At 45.1% G+C, this 25,335-nt stretch overlaps 2 protein-coding genes and 1 pseudogene across 2 annotated transcripts; all 3 read left to right on the plus strand.

The window, feature by feature from the left end:
- The first annotated feature begins 2,123 nt into the window (after nucleotides 1–2,123).
- LOC134350058 (histone H2B 1/2-like) lies at nucleotides 2,124–2,532 on the plus strand. Its single transcript, XM_063054972.1, has one exon. The coding sequence runs from the start codon at nucleotides 2,139–2,141 to the stop codon at nucleotides 2,511–2,513; it is 375 nt and encodes a 124-aa protein (XP_062911042.1). The 5' UTR covers nucleotides 2,124–2,138; the 3' UTR covers nucleotides 2,514–2,532.
- A 1,064-nt stretch (nucleotides 2,533–3,596) lies between these two features.
- On the plus strand, nucleotides 3,597–16,425 carry LOC134350366 (histone H2AX-like; annotated as a pseudogene).
- On the plus strand, nucleotides 14,499–14,991 carry LOC134350059 (histone H2B 1/2-like). The gene has a single exon (XM_063054973.1). It carries the CDS (start codon nucleotides 14,598–14,600, stop codon nucleotides 14,970–14,972), a length of 375 nt encoding a protein of 124 aa, XP_062911043.1. The 5' UTR covers nucleotides 14,499–14,597; the 3' UTR covers nucleotides 14,973–14,991.
- Nucleotides 16,426–25,335: the final 8,910 nt, after the last annotated feature.

The raw sequence follows: 25,335 nt of genomic DNA on the forward strand, positions 1-25,335 counted from the left end.
CTTTCATATTTGCACAGTTTTTCCATCCTGGTGGGTGCAGTCTTTTACCCTATTATGTTTCTTGGATTTACTGTGTATGCCTGCAAGAAAATTAATCTCAGGGTTGTATATGGTGACATACATGTACATTGATAATAAATTTACTTTGAACTGTCAACCTTGGAATTTCTGGGAGAAATTCAGAAAGTGCAGCATAGTTAAATCCCGAAGATGAAGAAGTATTCCAAAGGGAAGATGTCAACCATCGCTGACAAGGAAAGTCAAAGACAGCATAAAAGCGAAAGAGAATATATAAAATATAGCAAAAATTAGTGGGAATTTTGAGGGCATGAAGCTTTTAAAAACCAACAAAAGGCAACTGATAAAGCCATGGGGGAGAAAATATGAAATATAAAGGCAAGCTAGTCAATAATATAAGATACCAAAAGTTTTTTTCAGATGTATTGAGTACAAGAGAGGCAAGAGTGGATATCAGACTGTTAGAAAATGATGCTGGAGAGGTAGTAACGGGGGACAAAGAAGTGGCAGACAAATTTACTAACTATTTTGCATTAATCTTCACTGTGGAGGACACGAGCAGCTTAGTTATACAATGGAGGATAAGAAAAAATGTTGAATGTATTACTGCACAATTAGACAATCATGCAGTCACTTGATTGGGGAATGGGTTGTGTATTTTGTTTATCAAATATATTGTACCCCATGTTGCTTGATTTAACTTTGTGGGAGGTGATAACATTGAAATCTTGCCACAGATGTCGAGCATCCCTCGTTGATTCCAGTTTGGTCCAGAATCTTCATTTTGTCTGTGAGATGGCATTCTGGTGATCATACCTGCACCTCTTCTAGCATTCTTAGTCTCCAGATTTGATTGTCTGTTAGACAATTCTCCTTTGTCTATCCTACATGTTATTTCTTCAAAAAGTTCCAACATATTTGTTAGGCAAGATTTAACATTGAGGAAACCATGCTGACTATGGCTTATTTTATCATGTGCCTCCAAACACCCCAAAACAACATCCTTAACAATCGACTCCAACATCTTCCCATCCACTGAGATCAGTCTAATTGGCCGATAATTTCTTTTCTTCTGCCTCTCTCCCTTCTTGAAGAGTGAAGTGACATTTGCAATTTCCCAGTCTTTCAGAACCATTCCAGAATCTAGTAATCATTGAAAGGTCATTACTAATGCCTCCATAATCTCTCCAGCCACCGCTTTCAGAACCCTGGGGTAACACCATCAGGTCCAGGTGAATTATCTACCTTCAGACCTTCCAGTTTCCAAAGAACCTTCTCCCTGGTAATGGCAACTTCACACGCTTCATGACCCCTGACACCTGGAGCTTCCACGATACTGCTACTGCCTTCCACATTGAAGACCGAGGCAAAATACTTATTCAGTTCATCCATCATTTCCTTGTCCCCCGTTATTATCATTTTCCAGCAGACTGATATCCATTCTTTCCTCTCTTTTACACTTTATGAATTAGAAGGAAATATTGGTATCCTCTTTAATATGACTGGCTTGCTTACTACTCCATCTTTACTATCTTAATGACTTTTTTGTTGTCGTCTGTTGGTATTTGAAAGCTTCCCAATCCTCTAACTTCCCACTAATTTTTAGTCTATTTGGCTTTGAGTTCTCTTCCTTTAGATTACTTCTTCCTCATTGGGATGTATGTATTCTGTGCCTCCAAATTGCTTCCCGGAATCCCAGTCATTGCTGCTCTGCCATCATCCCCGCCAATGTTCTTTTCCAAGCAACAAGCCAATTCTTCTCACATACATCTATAAATCCCTTGACTCCACGGTAAGACTGATACATCTGACTTTCGCTTCTCCTTCTCTGGAAAAGAGTAAACAGTCGTGTGTCGGCCAGCTGAGTCACTGCAGCATTTGGTGTGCAGCACTGGGCAGAGGGAGCCGCTTCTGATTGGTGGACGAGTGAATTGGAGCGTTTTTGATTTGCTCCCTTCGATATCCAATCAAAGGATAGATAAGCGAATCGTTTGCCCAATCAACCAATGAAAATGTTCTCTATTCACATCCCTCATTAACATACCGATGTCGGCGTTGTCTATTTAATCCGCACTCCGAGCAGATTCTGTTCATTTCAGCGTTTGAATCCGAGGGAAGAAATGCCCGAGCAGCAGAAATCCGCTCCCAAGAAGGGCGCCAAGAAAGCTTTGCCCAAACCAGCGGGCAAGTCTGGCAAAAAACGCAGGAGGGTGAGGAAGGAGAGTTACTCCATCTATATCTACAAAGTGATGAAGCAGGTTCACCCCGACACCGGCATCTCCTCCAAGGCCATGAGCATCATGAACTCGTTCGTGAGCGATATTTTCGAGCGCATCGCGGGCGAGGCTTCCCGGCTGGCCCATTATAACAAGCGATCGACCATCAGCTCCCGGGAGATCCAGACTGCTGTGCGCCTGCTGCTGCCTGGGGAGCTGGCCAAGCACGCCGTGTCGGAAGGGACAAAGGCGGTGACCAAGTACACCAGCTCCAAGTGAAGAGTGCCCAGAAAACACACCGGAAACCCAACGGCTCTTTTAAGAGCCACTCACAGATTCATTGAAAGAGTTACTACTCCCGCCCACACGGAAGCATAATTCCGTCCTTCGCCTCTCTTTACTAGAAACTATCTCCCACATATCCAGCAATTACGAAAACATTACAAATAACCACTGACAAAACAGGGAACTCAGTCATTAAAAGTTACAGGGATCTTTTGCCACTGAATGAAGTAAGCATCGAAGTTCAATGAGCTAATTCAAATTCTTTTCATGTTAATCGGCCGACTGTCTGGTATTATCCCGAGGTCTTTGTTCCATTCTTCCTATAGCGCGAACACGGAACTATCATCCCCTCTTTAGCGTTACTGTCGGTCATTACAAATTGTACATGTATCTGTGAAGCGGATAGTTGCTGAATCTGATTTAATAACTGTGGGGAATCTGATTGATTAATTTCTGTCCCATTTTGACAGCTTATGCGAATCCCATTTCAGTGTCAGACATGAACTGGTTCACGGGTCTTCTCACAGATACCTTTTGTCTGCAAAGTAATTTGTTAAAACTGCAGGTTAAACCAGTCGCAGTCTGAGAAGACCGATGTTTTCATAACCGGATCAGGCCCTCATAATGACCGACCGCGAACAGAAGCGATTTTTTTGTTCAGAGTGTTTATCACTTGAAAGAAATCGGCGAATTAATTTCCCAGACATTTTTTCCATATTAGTTACACTTGTATTAAATGTGTCGGACTTCAGTAATGGGATGTATGCGGAGACCAAGTGGAGAAATAGATCTGGAATAGTTTGATTTTAGGTTAGGTTTGAACAAAGCATTTTTTTTGGCGGGCTTTTTCAAATTTCATTTTTTTATAGGGGAAATAAACGGTTAGTTTCCGCGCTTCTGCTATTGCTGTCTCTTGATTGGTGAATAAAGCTGCTCCCTGATTGGACTATATCCTGGCACCACTGAGATTAAGTGTGGTTGCTCCAATAGAAAAATGTTCAACTGCACTCCCTCAAAAGCTACAAGAAGGACGAGGGCTGGCCTATTTCACCGTCCCGTGTGAAGTACTTACTGAGAGTGTGGAGATGACTGGACGAGGGAAAACCGGTGGCAAAGCTCGGTCCAAGGCCAAATCTCGCTCGTCCCGGGCCGGACTGCAGTTCCCGGTGGGCCGTGTTCACAGGCTCCTGAGAAAGGGTAACTATGCTGAGCGTGTGGGTGCCGGAGCCCCGGTCTATCTGGCCGCTGTGCTCGAGTATCTGACAGCTGAAATCCTCGAGTTGGCCGGCAACGCAGCCCGGGACAACAAGAAGACCCGCATCATCCCCAGACACCTTCAGCTGGCCGTCCGCAACGACGAGGAGCTCAACAAGCTGCTGGGAGGGGTGACCATCGCTCAGGGCGGGGTGCTGCCCAATATCCAGGCCGTGCTGTTGCCCAAGAAAACCGGCAGCGCCAGCAAGTGAAGCGACAGATTCTGAACCCGGTGACCCAAAGGCTCTTTTAAGAGCCACTCACAGTGTCTGTGAAAGGGCTGTTCTGCGGTTACCATGAGCAGAAAACCCCCAACCGCGTCTGTTGGGCTCGAACAGTGCGTTCGGGTTCATAATCCGCCATTAATTTCACATAGCCGCCTCTTCCAGAAGTATGCCAAGCGGTAGCTGTGGGAGAGGGGATTGGCATCCCGGTGCCCAGACAGCGGTGTGTGTCAGCCCAACTTCAGCCAGTCTCCAGAGAGATGGATGGAGTCGATTGTGATCTCACTACTTTACACTGAACCGCACCGCAGCTGACCAGACACTTGGCACACGATATCTGCGCCGACCATTATGCCGATTTAGATTGTAACAAAGAAACTAGACAGGCAGGCACAAGGTTTTCCACTATATATTTGAGAGAATCTAATTGCAGAATCCAGAGTGAACAGCCGTCAGGGTATCGACAAATACATTAAGTATAATAAATTACAACTTTTATCTGTTTCCGCTCCGGCTCACTGCTTCATTTTCTGAGGCAGTGGGTGACTCTCTAAAGAGCGTTTGTTTTGTGCTGAGGAGAAAAGGTTTGTGCGGAGGGCTGTCTGTATCTTGTTTTACGGCAGTTGGCATCCAGTTTAATGGTGCATTACCGCCACCCTCTGCTCCAGAATGTGCACTAGACATACATTCTAAATCCCTGTTCTTCATTTGCCGAGATACACGGCGCGGACTTGGCGTTTCAGACCTTACGCTTGACGTGATCGGCGGAAATCACCGCTTTAGAGGGCGGGGAGGGGAGAAGCAGAGAACCGGAATTCTGAAATTCGGGTAAGATACGGGTCAGGCAGCTGCAATCCGCCGCAAAATTTCACTCCTAGATGAGCCTGATGCCTTTTCTGCTCACTTTGTCCAACAAAACATGGAGACACCTTCACGAACGCCGACTCCGATTTCGGTGTCTGAGGCCGACGTGAACGCTTCCTTCAGGAGGATGAACCCGCCGAAAGCACCTGGTCCCGATGGGGTCCCTGGCTGTGTTCCGAAGACCTGTGCTAATCAACCGGCTGGGCTGTTCACTCTCTCTCGGCAGTCTAAGGTACCCACCTGTTTCAAGCAAAAGGTTCCTACGAAAAACGTGGTGACCTGCCTCAGTGATTACTGTCTGCGCAGTTAAGCTGCAGATAGTGATTTCCTCACTTGCAGACCCCAGTCAGTTTGTACAGTGCGGTGCAAATGTTTGGGCACCCACGGTCGAAATTTCTGTTACTGTGAATAGCTAAGCGAGTAAAAGATGACCTGATTTCCAAAAGGCATAAAGTTAAAGATGACACATTTCTTTAATATTTTAAGCAAGAAAACTTTTTTATTTCCATCTTTTACAGTTTCAAAATAACAAAAAAGGAAAAGGGCCCGAAGTAAAAGTTTGGGCACCCTGCATGGTCAGTACTTAGTAACACCCCCTTTGGCAAGTATCACAGCTTGTAAACGCTTTCTGTAGCCAGCTAAGAGTCTTTCAATTCTTGTTTGGGGGATTTTCACCCATTCTTCCTTGCAAAAGGCTTCTAGTTCTGTGAGATTCTTGGGCTGTTTTGCATGCACTCCTCTTTTGAGGTCTATCCACAGATCTTCGATGATGTTTAGGTCAGGGGATTGTGAGGCCCATGGCAAAACCTTTAGCTTGCGCCTCTTGAGGTAGTCCATTGTGGATTTTGAGGTATGTTTAGGATCACTATTCTGTTGTAGAAGCCATCCTCTTTTCATCTTCAGCTTTTTTACAGATGGTGTGATATTTGCTTCCAGAATTTGCTGGTATTTAATTGAATTCATTTTTCCCTCTACCAGTGAAATGTTCCCCTTGCCACTGGCTGCAACACAAGCCCAAAGCATGATCGATCCACCCCCGTGCTTAACAGTTGGAGAGGTGTTCTTTTCATGAAATTCTGCACCCTTTTTTCTCCAAACATACCTTTGCTCATTGCGGCCAAAAAGTTCTATTTTACCTTCATCAGTCCACAGGACTTGTTTCCAAAATGCATCAGCCTTGTTTAGATGTTCCTTTGCAAACTTCTGATGCTGAATTTTGAGGTGAGGATGCAGGAAAGGTTTTCTTCTGATGACTCTTCCATGAAGGTCATATTTGTGCAGGTGTTACTGCACAGTAGAAGAGTACACCACCACTCCAGAGTCGGCTAAATCTTCCTGAAGGTCTTATGCAGTCAAACTGGGGTTTTGATTTGCCTTTCCAGCAATCCTACGAACTGTTCTCTCAGAAAGTTTTCTTGGTCTTCCAGACCTCAACTTGACCTCCACCATTCCTGTTAACTGCCATTTCATAATTACATTATGAACTGAGGAAACGGCTACCTGAAAACACTTTGCTATCTTCTTATACCCTTCTCCCGCTTTGCGGGCATCATTTATTTTAATTTTCAGAGTGCTAGGCAGCTGCTTAGAGGAGCCCATGGCTGCTGGTTGTTGGGACAAGGCTTGAGGAGTCAGAGTATTTATAAAGCTTTGAAATTTGTATCACCTGGCCTTTCTTAATGATGACTGTGAACAAGTCATAGCCCTAACAAGCTAATTAAGGTCTGAGACCTTGGTAAAAGTTATCTGAGAACTCAAATCTCTTGGGGTGCCCAAACTTTTGCATGGTGCTCCTTTCCTTTTTTTTCACTCTAAAATTGTACAAAACAAAAATAATACACTAATCTTGCTTAAAATGTTGAAAATGTAACATACCCCGTGGGTATCTTCTGACTGTCTTATGAGCATGATGTAATGATCTTGCAGAGGTCAAATGATGTTAATTTCCCGCCAGTGTGAGGTCACGTGATGACCTGTTCTCAACAAATATATAAAAGGAAACCCTGGTGACGCAGTTTAGTTTTCAGTTTTGTTTTGTGTTAGTTCGTTATGCTACTCCGTTATGCTGTGTATTTGTCATGATGCAGATTCGTTTTAAAATGGAGTTTTCCTGTCTGTTTTAAGGTGCAAAGATTAGTGCTGGCAGTTTCGCTAATTGCTGCCAGGTTTATGTGTGTTGCATCTATAATTTTCCCTTTCCAGTAGTATTGGAGAGTGAAGACTTTATTAAAGGATGGGAACCTGAAGGATCGGAATAACGTTGGAGTTGTTCGTGAACGCAGCAGGCCAGGCAGCATCTCTAGGAAGAGGTACGGTCGAAGTTTCGGGCTGAGACCCTTCATCAGGACTAACTGAAGGAAGAGTTAGTAAGAGATTTGAAAGTGGGAGGGGGAGGGGAGATCTAAAATGATAGGAGAAGTCAGGAGGGGGAGGGATGGAGCCAAGAGCTGGACAGGTGACTGGCAAAGGGGATATGAGATCATGGGACAGGAGGCCCAGGGAGAAAGACAAGGTGGGGGGTGAAGCCAGGAGGATGGGCAAGGGGTCCAGAGCAGGCAGAAGACCAGAACGGGGTGTCCATGAAGAAGAGGAGGGTTGAAGACAGGAGAAGGGGTCATCGGTGGGGTTGGAAGAGTCCTTGCCGAAGAAGTAGGCTCGGAGACGGAGACAGTGGAAGAAGAGTTCTGCATCATGGTGAACACGGAACTCGCTGAGGTGTGGGCGAAGGGGACAAAGGTGAGGCCCTTACTGAGGACAGAGCGTTCTGCCTCCGACAGTTGAAGGTCAGAGGGGATGGTAAAGACCCGGCATGGATGAGAGCTGGGATCAGAGGGGGGAGGGGGGAGGCTGGGGGTGTCAGTGGAGAGGGGATGGTTGGGGCGAGAAGAAGATGGAGCCTCTGAGTACCCGGGAGCTGACGATGGGATCTGAGGGAGACGGGATTGCAGAGTATTGGTGGGGGAAGGGGAGACGGGAGTCACAATAGCAGCACATAAAGACCCGGCCTGGAGTTCAAGGCTGGAGTCGCAGTTGGTGGTTGCGCAATCGCTTTGAAGGAATATGCCCTGAGGTGTTGGAGCCGGTGAGATCAATGGCAGAGGCCGCAGTCTGAAGTTCATGCCTGCTAGTTTCATGGCCAGCAGGCTCTGGAGATCGCACGATCCTACAACTACGGACTCCAGAGCCTGCTGGCCATGAAACTAGCAGGCATGAACTTCAGACTGCGGCCTCTGCCATTGATCTCACCGGCTCCAACACCTCAGGGCATATTCCTTCAAAGCGATTGCGCAACCACCAACTGCGACTCCAGCCTTGAACTCCAGGCCGGGTCTTTATGTGCTGCTATTGTGACTCCCGTCGCCCCTTCCCCCACCAATACTCTGCAATCCCGTCTCCCTCAGATCCCATCGTCAGCTCCCGGGTACTCAGAGGCTCCATCTTCTTCTCGCCCCAACCATCCCCTCTCCACTGACACCCCCAGCCTCCCCCCTCCCCCCTTTGATCCCAGCTCTCATCCGTGCCGGGTCTTTACCATCCCCTCCGACCTTCAACTGTCGGAGGCAGAACGCTCTGTTCTCAGTAAGGGCCTCACGTTTGTCCCCCTTCGCCCACACCTCAGCGAGTTCCGTGTTCACCATGATGCAGAACTCTTCTTCCGCCGTCTCCGTCTCCGAGCCTACTTCTTCAGCAAGGACCCTTCCACCCCCACCGATGACCCCTTCTCCCGTCTTCAACCCTCCTCTTCTTCATGGACACCCCGCTCTGGTCTTCTGCCTGCTCTGGACCCCTTGCCCATCCTCTAGGTTCCCCCCCCACCTTGTCTTTCTCCCCAGACATCCTGTCCCATGATCCTCTCATATCCCCTTTGCCAGTCACCTGTCCAGCTCTTGGCTCCATCCCTCCCCCTCCTGTCTTCTCCTATCATTTTGGATCTCCCCCTCCCCCTCCCACTTTCAAATCTCTTACTAACTCTTCCTTCAGTTAGTCCTGACGAAGGGTCTCAGCCTGAAACGTCGACTGTACCTCTTCCTAGAGATGCTGCCTGGCCTGCTGCGTTCACCAGCAACTTTGATGTGTGTTGCTTGAATTTCTAGCATCTGCAGAATTCCTGTTGTTTGGAGTCGTTTGGCGGTTTTATACAGGATCGACCTTATCGAGCATTCATTCAGAAGTGGTGACCTGTATCTGAGATAATTCCTGCAAGAGCAGGGAAGTTTGTGCAGTGTCCACTCACCAGAAAAAGGTCAGTTCCTTTACGCTGTTTTATTTCCTTCGTCGTGAACTCTTTGGAGAATCAGCAGTAACATCACGTCTTCGAAGAAATCCGTTTCCGGAGAAATCTCTCTTTATTGACTGTGTAAATCACTTGGACTTTCAAATTTACCATTTTAAGACTGGGTTCGAATTTACCACTTTAAGAACTGTTTTCGCATTTACCCTTTTAAGAACTGTTCCAGAGTTGCTGTATAGCAGTCAACTTACGGTTAAGTTGGTCGTTGAATATTTTTCGCTATTATTGAGCAGAGTTTGGTAAATGTTTTTGTTTGTTTATAAAACCTGCCTCGTTTCATAATTCATTGTTGCCGATCACGTGACAAAAAGAATGTTTCATCTTTAACTTTGTCTTTTGGAGATCAGTTCATCTTCTACTCACTTAACTATTCACAGTAACAGAAATTTTGTCAGAGCCCTGGAGTCTGTTGCAGAACAGAGGGTCCTCCAGATAGAATTCCAGAAAGTGCCAACATAGGCGAACAAGGTGGTGCTTGACTTCATTTGCCTTCTTTAGAGTCAGGCCAGTGAGTACAGGAGTCGGGATGTTATGTTTAAACTGTACAAGATGTCAGTGGAATTGTACTTGGGATATTGTATGCAGTTCTAGTCACCTAGCTACAGGAACAAGGTGATGTAGCTGGAGAGGGTGCAGGAAACATTCACAAAGATGTTTCTCTGGGACTGGAGGGCTTGAATTACAAGGACAGATAGGGCAGGCTGGGTCTGTTTCTCTGGAGCACAAAGTGATGGGTTTATATATTAATTCATGGATAGATAAATATATATTACTCTGTAGCCTCACACTCTACAATGTCCTCCAGTCCCTGTGACCCTCTGACATGTCTCTTCTCCGACATCCTTAGTCCCTTTTGAATCCTCACTTCCTGTTTTCGATTGGAGCACTGTGCTCTGTCGTTTCCCATATGCGTTGGTGATTTGGATGAGAATATAAATGGCAAAAATAATAAATTTGCAGAAGTTCACCCTCCTGAAAGATGCACTAATAGTCATAGGCCTGCATTGTGAGAGGCAACCATCTACAATCACTCTCTGGCTTCTCCCGTGAAGCCAATGTCTAATCCAATTTTCTACCTTATCATGAATGCCAAACAACCTATCACCCATGTGGGACCTTGTCAAAACCCTTGCTAAAGTCCATGTAGACAACATCCACTGCCTTTCCTTCATCACCCTTCCTGATAACCTCCTCAAAATACTCTATAAGATTGGTTAGACACGACCTACCAGACACAAAGTCATGTTGACTATCCTTAGTCAGTCCATCTATCCAAGTACTCATATATCCAGTTCCTTAAAATACTTTCCAATAACTTTCCCATTATCCCTGACTGATGTCAGGCTCATCAGTCTATAATCTCCTGGCTTATTTTTGTAGCATTTCTTAAACAATGGAATAACTTTAGCAATCCTCAATCCTGTGGCACCTCATTCATTACTAAGGACATTTTAAATATCTCTGTTACGGCCCCTGAAATTTCTGCACTAGCCTCCCAGAAGGTCCGAGGGAACACCTTGTCAGGCCCTGAGGAGTTATTCACTCTAATTTGCCCCAAGGCACTAAACACTTCCTCCTTTGTAATCTGTATATGATCCATGACCTCTCTGCTGTTTTGCCTCACTTCAAAGACTCCATGCCCATCTTCCAAGTAAACACTGATGCAAAAAATCCATTTAAGATCTCCCCCATCTCTTTTGGTTCCATGCATGGATGACCACTCTGATCTTCAAGAGGAACAACTTTGACCCTTGTACTCCTTTTGCTCTTAATGTATCTGTAGAATCCTTTGGGTTTTTCCTTCATCTTGTCTGCCGGAGCAAAGTCATGCCTCCTTTTAGTCCTCCTGATTTCCTTCTAAAGAGTTCTCTTGCATTTCTTATCCTCATCGAGTACCTCATTTGTGCCTGCCTGCCTATATCTGCTATGCACCTCCTTCTTCTTAGGACCCAGGATCCCAATATCTCTCGAAAACCACTGTTCCCTAAAGCTGCTAGCGTTATTCTGAAAGGAATAAACAAACTTGATACTCATAAATTTGACATTTTAAGGCCTCTCTCTCACCAAACACACTCTTGTCTGAAAACAACATGTCCCAGTCCACACTTGCCAGATCCTTTCTCATACCATCAAAATGAGCCTTTCTGCAATTTAGAATCTTAACCTGAGGACCGGACCTATCCCTTTCTATAATTACTTTGAAACTAATGACATTATGATCACTAGATGCAAATTATTCCCTATACAGTGTTCTGTCACCTGACCTATCTCATTCCCTAATAGGAAATCTAGTAGCACACTCCCTCTAGTTGTTATGTTGACTTATTGATTAAGGAAACTTTCCTGGATACATTTGAGAAGACCTAACCCATCCAGCCCTTTTACAGTGTGGGAGTCCTAGTCAATATGTAGAAAGTTAAAATCAGCTACTATCACAATTTCATGTATTTTGGGACAGTCTACAGCCTCTCTACAAATTTCCTTCTCTAAATCCTGCTAACTATTGGGTGGTCTATAATATAACCCCATTTATGTGGTCATCCCTCTCTTATTCCTCAGTTCCACCTGTAGTGCCTCACTCGATGAGCTCTCCTGTCTGTCCTACCTGAGCACTGCCATGACATTTTCCCCAACTAATAATACCACCTTCCCCACTCTATCGTGTCTAAAACGATGTAATCCTGGAACACTGAGCTGCCAATCCTGCCCCTTCTGAAACCAAGTCTCACTAATGGCTACAATGTCATAATTCCACATGCTGGTCCATTAATGTGACAACTTGTTTCTCAGTGAAACCATTGGGATTAGCAAAATCTTGGCTGATAAGATTTTTGGAAACAAGCAAGACTAATTCAATGCCAGCTGTATAATCCTAACATGAAGAAATGGTTAGTTTTTAAATTGTTGATGACTGGTATATGAGTAGAAAAGAAGTGAGTGATTTCTTGATTATGTAACTGTGAGCAGTGAGTAACATCACTGGATTTCAAGAGTTCAAAGTAAATTTTATGAATGAAGTACAGATATGTCACCATATTCAACCCTGAGATTAATTTTCCCGTGGGCATACTCAGCAAATCTATTGAATAATTACGATAACAAAGGGCCTGTTTCTGTTCTGTGTTGGAAAGTTATGTTACAGTTAAATAAGACATCGATGATACCATACTTGGAGGACTATGTACACTTTGTTCTCCCTGCTTAGGAAAGATGTTATTAAACTAGAAAGAATGCAGAAAAGATATACCAGGATATTGGCTGGACTTGGGGGAATGAATCGGACAGAAATATTGTATAGACTAGGATTTTATTCCTGGAACAAGGGAGATTGAGGAGTGATTTGATAGAGGTCTGTATTAAGAGCATGCAAAGCATAGACAGGGTGAAAGCACATTGTATTTTTCCCAGGGCTAAAAACAACAGGACACAGCTTTATGATGGGAGGCTAAAGATATAAAATGAGTATAAGGGGCAGCTTTTTCATGCCCAGTTTGGTCTCTATTTCCTGAGGAGACTGAGGTCCTTTAACATCTGCCAGACGATGCTGAGGATGTTCTACGAGTCTGTGGTGGCCAGTGCGATCATGTTTGCTGTTGTGTGCTGGGGCAGCGGGCTGAGGGTAGCAGACACCAACAGAATCAACAAACTCATTCGTAAGGCCAGTGATGTGGTGGGGATGGAACCAGACTCTCTCACGGTGGCGTCTGAGAAGAGGATGCTGTCCAAGTTGCATGCCATCTTGGACAATGTCTCCCATCCACTACATAATGTACTGGGTGGGCACAGGAGTACATTCAACCAGAGACTCATTCCACCGAGATGCAACACAGAGCGTCATAGGAAGTCATTCCTGCCTGTGGCCATCAAACTTTACAACTCCTCCCTTGGAGGGTCAGACACCCTGTGCCGATAGGCTGGTCCTGGGCTTATTTCATAATTTACTGGCATAATTTACATATTACTATTTAACTATTTATGGTTCTATTACTATTTAATTATTTATGGTGCAACTGTAACAAAAACCAATTTCCCACGGGATCAATAAAGTATGACTATGACTATGGTGCGTAAATGGATTCAGGTGCCTGAAACAATGATCACAATATTTAAAACCCATCTCGATAAGTTCATGGAGGGGAGAGGTTTAGATGGCTATGGGTGAAATGCAGACAGGTGGGACTAGCTCGCAGTGTATATAGGGCCAAAGTGCCTGTTTCTGTGCCGAATGACGCGATGATTATGAGGTTTATGTCTTCAATTCAGAGAATTAATTTCCATCCAGCTTCCTGTATCAGAACTACTTTGAAACTTGCCTATTTCCGCTCCTCAGCACTAAAGTCCTCATCTACCTCCCTGCATTACATACTATCAATGTACTGACACAGAAAGCTCTCCTGGATGCACTTTAAAAATTCCACCTCTAATCTTTCCACATAAATCAGATCCTATGAATGTGAATGTGATCCTATGAATCCCATTAATATGAATGCCTGGCAACTGCAACTCCATTCAGCAGATCTCTTCCTCAATCTCCCACCAACAGTTTGGTGGTCTGCAGTACAATGCCAGCAACATGAATGTGCTGTTGTTTCTAAAATCTGTCCATGTGGCCTCGTGTAAAGAACATTCTGAGACACCCACCCTCGTTCCTGCAGTGATGGTCTCCCCCATTAATCTTGCAATATCATCATTTCCTCTTTTCCATCCCTCCCTCTCTGTGGAATTCATTGCCATAGGCAGCTGTGGAGGCCAAGACTTTATGTATATTTAAGACAGAGGTTGATATATTCTTGATTGATCAGGACATGAATGGATACGGGGGGGGGGGGGAGCGCCGGGTGTAGAGAAGGGAAGAGATTGGGGTTGTGAAGAAAAATAGATCAGCCATGATGAAATAGCACTGCACTTGATGGGCCAAATGGCAAAATTCTGCTCCTTTATCTTATGGTCTTATGGTCTAACATCGCATTTGTCTCCCTCACCTCCAACTCAATCTGTAAATTAACCTTTAGGGAATTGAGTACGAGGACTCCCAAATTCCTTTGCTTCTCAGTTTTTAATTTTTTTTCTCTCAATTTAGAAAATAGTCAACCCTTCCATTTATTCTATCAAAGTGCAGGACCATACACTTCCCGACACTGTATTCCATCTGCTATTTCTTTGTCCATCGTCCTAATATTTCTAAATCCTTCTGTAGCTTCTCTAACCTAGTTTCCTCAAAACTATCTGCCCCTCCGCCTATCTTCGGATCGTCCACGAACTTCGCGCTGATATCCGATCATAGGATTTATCGGAATAAATCTGATGAGTGATTCGTATCTCAGTCAACCAATGGAAATGCTCGACCTCTCCATTCTTCATTAGCATACTGCTTACAGCACTGCCTATTTAAACCGCGCTCCGAGAGATGTTTGTTCATTTTGCCGTTTGAATCCGAGTGAAGAAATGCCCGAGCAGCAGAAATCCGCTCCCAAGAAGGGCGCCAAGAAAGCTTTGCCCAAACCAGCGGGCAAGTCTGGCAAGAAACGCAGGAGGGTGAGGAAGGAGAGTTACTCCATCTATATCTACAAAGTGATGAAGCAGGTTCACCCCGACACCGGCATCTCCTCCAAGGCCATGAGCATCATGAACTCGTTCGTGAGCGATATTTTCGAGCGCATCGCGGGCGAGGCTTCCCGGCTGGCCCATTATAACAAGCGATCGACCATCAGCTCCCGGGAGATCCAGACTGCCGTGCGCCTGCTGCTGCCTGGGGAGCTGGCCAAGCACGCCGTGTCGGAAGGGACAAAGGCGGTGACCAAGTACACCAGCTCCAAGTGAAGAGTGCCCAGAAAACACACCGGAAACCCAACGGCTCTTTTAAGAGCCACTCACAGATTCACTGAAAGAGTTACTACTCCCGCCCACACGGAAGCATAATTCCGTCCTTCGCCTCTCTGTTGGTTATTAGAAACTGTATCTCCCACATATCCAACAATTACGAAAACATTACAAATAACCACTGACAAAACAGGAAACTCACGGTCATTAAAAGTTAGAGATATTTTGCCATTGAATGAAGTAATCATCAAAGTTCAATGAGCTAATTGAAATTCTATTCATGTTAATCGGCCGACTGTCCGGTATTATCCTGAGGTCTTTGTTCCATTCTTCCTATAGCGCGAACACGGAACCATCATCCCCTCTTTAGCCTTACTGTCGGTCATTACAAATTGTGTATTTGTGAAGCGGATAGTTGCTGAATCTGATTTAATAGCTGTGGGGAATCTGATTGATTAATTTCTGTCCCATTTTGACAGCTTATGCGAATCCCATTTCAGTGCCAGACATGAACTGGTTCACGGGTCTTCTCACAGATACCTTTTGTCTGCGAAGTAATTTGTTAAAACTGCAGGTTAAACCAGTCGCAGTCTGAGAAGACCGGTGTTTTCATATTTGATCAGGTTATAATGACCGGCCGCGAACAGAAGCGAAGTTTTCGCTCAGAGCGTTTATCACTTGAAAGAAATCTGCGAATTAATTTCCTAGACATTTTTTCCGTATTACTTACACGCGTATTAAATGTGTCGGACTTCATTAATGGGATGTATGCGGAGACCAACATCTGGAATATTTTGATTTTAGGTTAGGTTTGAACAAAGGATTTTTTTGGCGGGCTTTTTCAAATTTCTTTTATAGGAAATAAACGGTTAGTTTCCGCGCTTCTGCTATTGCTGTCTCTTGATAGGTGAATAAAGCTGCTCCCTGATTGGACTATACCCTGGCACCACTGAGATTAAGTGTGGTTGCTCCAATAGAAAAATGTTCAACTGCATTCCCTCAAAAGCTACAAGAAGGACGAGGGCTGGCCTATTTCACCGTCCCGTGTGAAGTACTTACTGAGAGTGTGAAGATGACTGGACGAGGGAAAACCGGTGGCAAAGCTCGGTCCAAGGCCAAATCTCGCTCGTCCCGGGCCGGACTGCAGTTCCCGGTGGGCCGTGTTCACAGGCTCCTGAGAAAGGGTAACTATGCTGAGCGTGTGGGTGCTGGAGCCCCGGTCTATCTGGCCGCTGTGCTCGAGTATCTGACAGCTGAAATCCTCGAGTTGGCCGGCAACGCAGCCCGGGACAACAAGAAAACCCGCATCATCCCCAGACACCTTCAGCTGGCCGTCCGCAACGACGAGGAGCTCAACAAGCTGCTGGGAGGGGTGACCATCGCTCAGGGCGGGGTGCTGCCCAATATCCAGGCCGTGCTGTTGCCCAAGAAAACCGGCAGCGCCAGCAAGTGAAGCGACAGATTCTGAACCCGGTGACCCAAAGGCTCTTTTAAGAGCCACTCACAGTGTCTGAAAGGGCTGTCTACGGTTACCATGGGTGCGGGTGAAAGGGCTCAAATTTATATTTGATTGTTTACCGTGTGGTTAATTGAAATTTCCTCCTGTTGCGAAGCTCACAGGATGAACAGTCGGGTTGCAGTCCGAAATGATGGAGGTGGGTCCCCCACTGATGTTGGAATTGAATGTTTTTTATAGGAGTCCAGCAGTGCGATCGATTACATGTGGCCGCCCGTTCCAGAGGAAATATGGGGGGGTGGGTGTGAGGTGTTGGGCAAGAGAGGTCCGTGCCAAGGGAGGTGAGTGACCGCAGGGTGGTGATGAAGCATTCTCTGCTTGAGGAGAGGCCTGACCATCATGACAGGTGTCATTTCATTGGCTCTTCACTGAACCCTGGAACATCTTATGACTGAGAGGCTAAATAGAGCGCCAATCCATACTTAAGATTGCTGTCGTCGCCTGCAGGTTCAGGAGCAGTTAGTACTCCTCAACCAGAGGGGATAACTGCACTTTTACGGAGTCTACAACTGATGTTCGCGATACTTATTGTTTTCTAATTTATTATTCTTACTTTTTTTTTCTCTTTTTGTACTTATACAGTTTGTCTTTTGCAGATTGTTTTGTCTTTGTTGCGAGTTTTCACTGGTTCTGTTGTGTTTCTTTGTATTTACCGGCATTGCTTTGGAACAAAGTGATACAATAGAATCAGTGAAAAATTACACACAAGCACAGAGAGATCATTCTGCAAAAGACAAACTGCAAATATGTATAAGTAAGTGTGTATGGTGACACATACAGTATCTATCGATAATGAATTTATTTTGAAATTTGAACTTAACGTTTCAGCCCACAGGTCCTTCATCAGATAACATTGTTACCTTTCAATACTTAGAGAACAAAGTTCGAATTGAATCTAAGTACGAAGTGTCACCATAAACAACCCTACTAAACTGAACTATTATTTTATCATTTTCAACTTCCCTGTCCTTTGAAACATGGATATTTGGAATTATCGCCCTTTTTTTTCCTGTCCTGGTGTTAAATTCTATTTCCCTCCCCCAGTGGTAAATTTGACATTGAAATGTGTCTGAGAAGCCCCTGTGTGCAGTAAGTAATTGCCCGCTGTGGCTCCTCTGATCGAAAGCTCACTTTGCTCTGACCCCCAGGCTGTGGACAGCAGATAATGTCACTTGACACCTCTTTGTGGAACTATTTGTGTGTTGGCATCCCTGATGTTGTTCCCGCGGCTATGGGCTGGTGCAGTCTCGGGTGGTGGCAATGTGATGTAATGAGCTTCTTCTGTGGTTTGCAGGTTGATGTGGAGAGATGGAGAAGACAGCGACTGGATCAGATTATCTAAACCGTGCTCTCTGCTATTGCCCATGTTTCCCATTCTCATCCTTAAGCTCACATCCCTTCTTGTTCCTCACCCCCTCACTCTTGCTGTAACCTCCTCCCATCCTGCAAACTCTCACTGCTCTGCTCTCCTCCATCTGTGGCCTCTTATATATTGTCGCATTATTTTTTTTAGACTTGTGACCTGTTACCAGACGCACTGCTGGAGAAGGGGTTGTGCATTTTGATTATCAAATATATTGATAAGTTGAATGAGAATATATGTAGGGTGATTACTAAAGTCAAGTCAAGTTTATTGTCATTTCGACCATAAGCTGCTGGTACAGTACGCAGTAAAAACGAAACAACATTCCTCCAGGACCATGGTGCTACATGAAACAACACAAAACTACATTAGACTGTGAGACAGCACAAGGCTACACTAGACTACGTGAAACAAACATAAAAGCTACACTAGACTACAGACCTGCACAGGAGTACATAAAGTGCACAAAACAGTGCAGGGCAGTACAATAATTAATAAACAAGACAGTAGAGGACAAATTACAATATAATAATAAATGATGTAGCTGTCAGTCTAGACTGAGTATTGAGGAGTCTGATGGCTTGGGAGAAGAAACTGTTGCACAGTCTGGTCGTGAGAGCCCGAATGCTTCGGTACCTTTTGCCAGATGGCAGGAGGGAGAAGAGTTTGTATGAGGGGTGCGTGGGGTCCTTCACAATACTGTTAGCTTTGCGGCTGCAGCGTGTGGCGTAAATGTCTGTAATAACAGGAAGAGAGACCCCGATGACCTTCTCAGCCGACCTCACTATCCGCTGCAGGGTCTTGCGATCCGAGATGGTGCAATTCCCGAACCAGGCAGGGACGCAGCTGCTCAGGATGCTCTCAATACATCCTCTGTAGAATGCGGTGAGGATGGTGGTGGGAGATGGACTTTTCTCAGCCTTTGCAGAAAGTAGAGACGCTGCTGGGCTTTTTTGGCTATGGAGCTGGTGTTGAGGGACCAGGTGAGATTCTCTGCCAGGTGAACACCAAGAGATTTGGTGCTCTTTGTAAATTTGTAAATGACACCAAAATTGATGATATAGTGGACAGTGAAGAAGGTTGTCCAAGTTACAATAGAACATACATGAACTTTGAAAATAGGCAAGGAGGTGACAGATGAAATTTAATTTGGACAAATGCTGAATTTTGCATTTTAGTCAGTTAAAGCAAGGCAAAACATTACACAGTAAGTGGCAGGGCCCTGGAGATTGTTGCAGAACAGAGGGTCCTCCTGAGAGAATTCCAGAAAGTGGCAACTTAGTGAAGAAAGGGCTTGACTTCATTTGCCTTCACTAATCAGGCCAGTAATTACAGGAGTCGGGTGGTAATGTTACAACTGTACAAGATACTGGTGTGATTGCACTTGGGATATTGTGGACAGTTCTGGTCACCTAGCTACAGGAACGAGGTGATGTAGCTGGAGAGGTTGCTGGAAACATTCACAAAGATGTTACTCTGGGACTGGAGGGCTTGAGTTACAAAGACAGGCTGGGTCTGTTTCTCTGGAGCACAAGAAGGGATGGGTTTATATATTAAATCATGGATGGATAGATAAATAAATAAATATAGAGAAAATTTAACTTCCTCTATAGCCTCACACTCTGTAACTTTCTCCAGTCCATGTGACCTTCTGAAGTGTCTGCTCTCCAACATCCTTGGTCCCTTTTGAGTATTCACTTACGTTTTTAGATTGGAGAACTGTGCTCTGTTGTTTCTCATATGCATTGGTGATTTTGATGAGGATGTAAATGGCAAAAATAATAAATTTGCAGACACCAAACTGGTGGTAGAGTGGACAGTTCTGAATGGTGGGATATAGATTACTTAGGAATGAGGCAAGGTGATGGCAGATGGAATTTAATTCATCAAATACAAATCAAATCAAAAACACAATGAGAGCTACAGGGACGTAGTCACACCTAGGCTGTTGGAAGCAGGTCGTTGGGTAACAGTCAGAGGGAGGAAAGCGAAGGTGAGCAGACAGGTAGTGCAGAGCACCCCTGCAGCCATTCCCCTGAATAATAAGTTTACCGTCCTGGATACTGTTGGCGGGGAAGACTGACCAGGTGTGAGCCACGGTGGCAGGGCCTCTAGCACTGAGTCTGACCCTGTGGTGCAGAAGGATGGGATGGAGGAGAGGAGAGCTGTCGTCATTGGAGACTCTATAGTCAGGGGAGCAGACAGGAGATTTTGTGGATGTGAGAAGGACACCTGCATGGTTTGTTACCTCCCGGGTGCCAGGGTCCGGGATGTCTCTGACCGGGTGCATGACATCCTGGTATGAAAGGGAAAGCAACCAGAAGTCGTGATACATGTTGGTACCAACGACATAGGCAGGAAGAGGGATGAGGTCCTGAAGTGTGAGTTTCGGGAACTAGGTAGAAGGCTGAAGAACAGGACCTCAAGGGTGGCGTTCTCAGGATTGCTGCCAGTGCTATGTGACAGTGATGGTAAGAATTGGAGGAGATGGCAATTGAATGCGTGGCTGAGGAGTTGGTGCAGGGTGCAGGGTTTTAGATTTTTGGATCCTTGGGACCTCTTCTGGGGAAGGTGGGACCTGTACAGATTGGATGGGTTGCACCTGAACCCGAGGGGGAGCAATATCCTTGCAGGTAGGTTTGCTAGCATGGTTCGGGAGCGTTTAAACTAATTTACGAGGGGGATGGGACCCGGAGCAGTAGAGCAGTGAAAGAAGTGCATGGAGTAAAGCCAGATGTAACATATACAGAGGCTTTGAGGAAAGAGAAGCAGAATAAATGGTGTAAGGACAGTAAGGTAGAAGGGCTGAAGTGTGTGTACCTCAATGCAAGAAGCATCAGGAACAAAGGTGATGAACTGAGAGCTTGGATACATACATGGAATTATGATGTAGTGGCCATTACAGAGACTTGGCTGGCAACAAGGCAGGAATGGATTCTCAATATCTTGGATTTCAGTGCTTTAAAAGGGATAGAGAGGGGGGAAAAGGGGAGGAGGGGTGGCATTACTGGTCAGGGATACTATTACAGCTCAGAACGGGTGGGTAATGTAGCAGGATCCTCTTTTGAGTCAGTATGGGTGGAAGTCAGGAACAGGAAGGGAGCAGTTACTCTATTGGGGGTATTCTATAGGCCCCCTGGAGCAGCACAGATACCGAGGAGGAGATTGGGAGGCATATTTTGGAAAGGTGCAAAAATAGTCATAGTCATAGTCATACTTTATTGATCCCAGGGGAAATTGGTTAAAATAACAGGGTTGTTATCATGGGTGACTTTAACTTCCCTAATATTGATTGGCACCTGATTAGTTCCAAGGGTTTAGATGGGGCAGAGTTTGTTAAGTGTGTCCAGGATGGATTCCTGTCACAGTATGTGGACAGGCCGACCAGGGGGAATGCCATACTAGATCTAGTACTAGGTAATGAACCGGGTCAGGTCACAGATCTCTCAGTGGGTGAGCATCTGGGGGACAGTGACCACCGCTCCCTGGCCTTTAGCATTATCATGGAAAAGGATAGAATCAGAGAGGACAGGAAAATTTTTAATTGGGGAAGGGCAAATTATGAGGCTATAAGGCCAGAACTTGTGGGTGTGAATTGGGATGATGTTTTTGCAGGGAAATGTACTATGGACATGTGGTCGATGTTCAGGGATAAATTTGTCCCGGTGAGGAAGATAAAGAATGGTAGGGTGAAGGAACCATGGGTGACAAGTGAGGTGGAAAATCTAGTCAGGTGGAAGAAGGCAGCATACATGAGGTTAAGGAAGCAAGGATCAGATGGGTCTATTGAGGAATATAGGGAAGCAAGAAAGGAGCTTAAGAAAGGGCTGAGAGGATCAAGAAGGGGGCATGAGAAGGCCTTGGCGAGTAGGGTAAAGGAAAACCCCAAGGCATTCTTCAATTATGTGAAGAACAAAAGGATGACAGGAGTGAAGGTAGGACTGATTAGAGATAAAGGTGGGAAGATGTGCCTGGAGGCTGTGGAAGTGAGCGAGGTCCTCAATGAATACTTCTCTTCGGTATTCACCAATGAGAGGGAGCTTGATGATGGTGAGGACAATATGAGTGAGGTTGATGTTCTGGAGCATGTTGATATTAAGGGAGAGGAGGTATTGGAGTTGTTAAAATACATTAGGATGGATAAGTCCCCGGGGCCTGACGGAATATTCCCCAGGCTGCTCCACGAGGTGAGGGAAGAGATTTCTGAGCCTCTGGCTAGGATCTTTATGTCCTCGTTGTCCATGGGAATGGTACTGGATGATTGGAGGGAGGTGAATGTTGTCCCCTTGTTCAAAAAAGGTAGTAGGAATAGTCCAGGTAATTATATACCAGTAAGCCTTGTGTCTGTGGTGGGAAAGTTGTTGGAAAAGATTCTTAGAGATAGGATCTATGGGCATTTAGAGAATCATGGTCTGATCAGGGACAGTCAGCATGGCTTTGTGAAGAGCAGATCGTGTCTAACAAGCCTGACAGAGTTCTTTGAGGAGGTGATCAGGCATATAGATGAGGGTAGTGCAGTGGATGTGATCTATATGGATTTTAGTGAGGCATTTGACAAGGTTCCACACGGTAGGCTTATTCAGAAAGTCAGAAGGCATGGGATCCGGGGAAGTTTGGCCAGGTGGATTCAGGATTGGCTCGCCTGCAGAAGGCAGAGGGTGGTGGTGGAGGGAATACATTCAGATTGGAGGATTGTGACTAGTGGTGTCCCACAAGGATCTGTTCTGGGACCTCTACTTTTCGTGATTTTTATTAATGACCTGGATTGTGGGGGTAGAGGGGTGGGTTGGCAAGTTTGCAGATGACACAAAGGTTGGTGGTGTTGTAGATAGTGTAGAGGATTGTCGAAGATTGCAGAGAGACATTGATATGATGAAGAAGTGGGCTGAGAAGTGGCAGATGGAGTTCAGCCCGGAGAAGTGAGGTGGTACACTTTAGAAGGACAAATTCCAAGGCAGAGTACAAAGTAAATGGCAGGATACTTAGTAGTGTGAAGGAGCAGAGGGATCTGGGGGTACATGTCCACAGATCCCTGAAAGTTGCCTCACAGTTAGATAGGATAGTTAAGAAAGCTTATGGGTTGTTAGCTTTCATAAGTCAAGGGACAGAGTTTAAGAATCGCAATGTAATGATGCAGCTCTATAAAACTCTGTTTCAATCACAATTGTAGTACTGTGTCCAGTTCTGGCTGCCTCACTATAGGAAGGATATGGAAGCATTGGAAAGGGTACAGAGGAGGTTTACCAGGATGCTGCCTGGTTTAGAAAGTATGCATTATGATCAGAGATTAAGGGAGCTAGGGCTTTACTCTTTGGAGAGAAGGAGGATGAGAGGAGACATGATAGAGGTGTACAAGATAATAAGAGGAATAGATAAAGTGGATAGCCAGTGCTTCTTCCCCAGGGCACCACTGCTCAATCCAAGGGGACATGGCTTTAAGGTAAGGGATAGGAAGTTCAAGGGGGATACTGGAGTAAAGTTTTTTACTCAGAGAGTGGTTGGTGCGTGGAATACACTGCCTGAGTCAGTGGTGGAGGCAGATACACTAGTGAAATTTAAGAGACTACTAGACAGGTATATGGAGGAATTTAAGGTGAGGGGTTATATGGGAGGCAGGGATTGAGGGTCGGCACAACATTGTGGGCCAAAGGGCCTGTACTGTGCTGTACTTTTCTATGTTCTATGTTTTATCATCCAAAGAACTGAAGTGAACAACAACATTCTCAACCATTCCGAGCGTAGAGGAGATATTGTTATTTGTCCATGCTGACTGGGATTTGCAAGCGAGGAAATCAAGGATCAAATTGCACAAAAGATTCAGGACCACCTGTAGTCAATAGTCAGCTCTTTGATTTTGGTGCATTGAGTGAGAAGTTGTTGTGGCTCCATTCAGCCAGAATCTCAATCTCCCTCCTATATGCTGATTCATCACCACCTTTGATTTGGCCCTCAACAGTGGTATCATCACCAAATGTAAATCTGGCATTGGAGTGTATTTAACCCCAGTCAAAAGTATAAAATGAGTAGAGCAGGGGGCTAAGCACACAGCCTTGTGGTGCACCTGTGATGATGAAGATTATGGAAGAGATGTTTTTGCCGATCCGTACTGACTAGGGTCTGCAAGTGTAGAAATCAAGGATCCAATTAGAAGTGTTGAAACCTAGGTCTTGGAGCTTATTGATTAGTTTTGAGGGGATGATACAGTTAAATGCTGAGCCGTGGTCAATGAAGAGTATCCCAATGTGTGCACCTTTGCTGTCTAGATGTTCCAAAGCTGAGTGAAGTGCTAATGAAATGGCATCTGCTTTTGACCTGTTGCTCCTGTAGGCAAACAGGAGCGGATCCAAGTCACTTCTCAGGGAGGAGTAGATACATTTCATTACCAATCTCTCAAAACCCTTCATCAGAGTGAATGTAAGTGCTATTGGATGATAGTCATGGAGGCAAGTTGCCACGTTCTTCTTGTCTGATTGAACCTTGTAGATACCTCAGACTACCAAAGTGAAAGGTTAAAGTTGTCACTAAATGACAGCCAGTAAATGAGCAACGTGTTCAGTACTCTGCCAGATACACCATAAGAGCCAGATACTCTCTGTGAGTTCACCCTCCTGAAGGATGCACTGGGACTGAAATAGCAGGGTCATCGGTAGCAGTGGGAGTTTGTGAAGGTGCCTCCATGTTCTGATGGTCAAAGTGTCCTTAAAAGGCACTGAGCTCATCTGGGAGAGAAACCTTGTTGTCACTCATGTTGCTTAATATCACTTTAGAGGAGATGTAGACATTCAAGCCCTGACACAGCTGTTGAGCATCCTTCCATGATTCAGGTATGGTCCAGAATTGTCAATTCACATCTGAAATAATTTTACAGAGGTCATAGACCATAGGTGTAATGCCCTGGTTAAGATTCTACTGCTAATGCTGTGGGGCATTTCATTTAGTAGCTTTCTGTAAAGCAGTGTGTCCTGCTGGTAAAATGATTTGGTTTCGGCTAAAGATAAGGGCTATGATGTTCCACTTAGGAATGTTGTGTCAGCCAGTTGGGCGAAGAGAGATTTGTGACAAACACTGGTGGGGTTCATGATCTTTCGGCAAGAGATGTGGAGAAGAGAAGATTGGGAGAGACTGCCATGGGATTCAATTCGACAGGAAGATGCAATTGCAAGGAATGCTTTGCAAGATGAAGGAGTCCAGGATGGGAAACTCTACCAGTGATTGGTAATAACAATTCAGCACCGTGAGTAATGGTTATACCAAGCTTTTGGAAGTTACAAGTTCCAATGAAATGTGCACATTTAGATTGGATTAACTGTAATAAACCTATAACTTTTATTTTTTTTTCTTTTCTTCCTTTTAATAACTGCTGAAGTAAGTAAATATACTTTTATGGGGGTGTATGATCTGTTATTTCTTGCTGACTAATAACTGTGAATAAACAGTATTTACACAGTATTCACTCAAATCGAGGCTCCATTGATCAGAACAGC

This window comes from Mobula hypostoma, chromosome 8, assembly GCF_963921235.1.
Source record: "Mobula hypostoma chromosome 8, sMobHyp1.1, whole genome shotgun sequence".
Classification (NCBI taxonomy): domain Eukaryota; kingdom Metazoa; phylum Chordata; class Chondrichthyes; order Myliobatiformes; family Myliobatidae; genus Mobula; species Mobula hypostoma.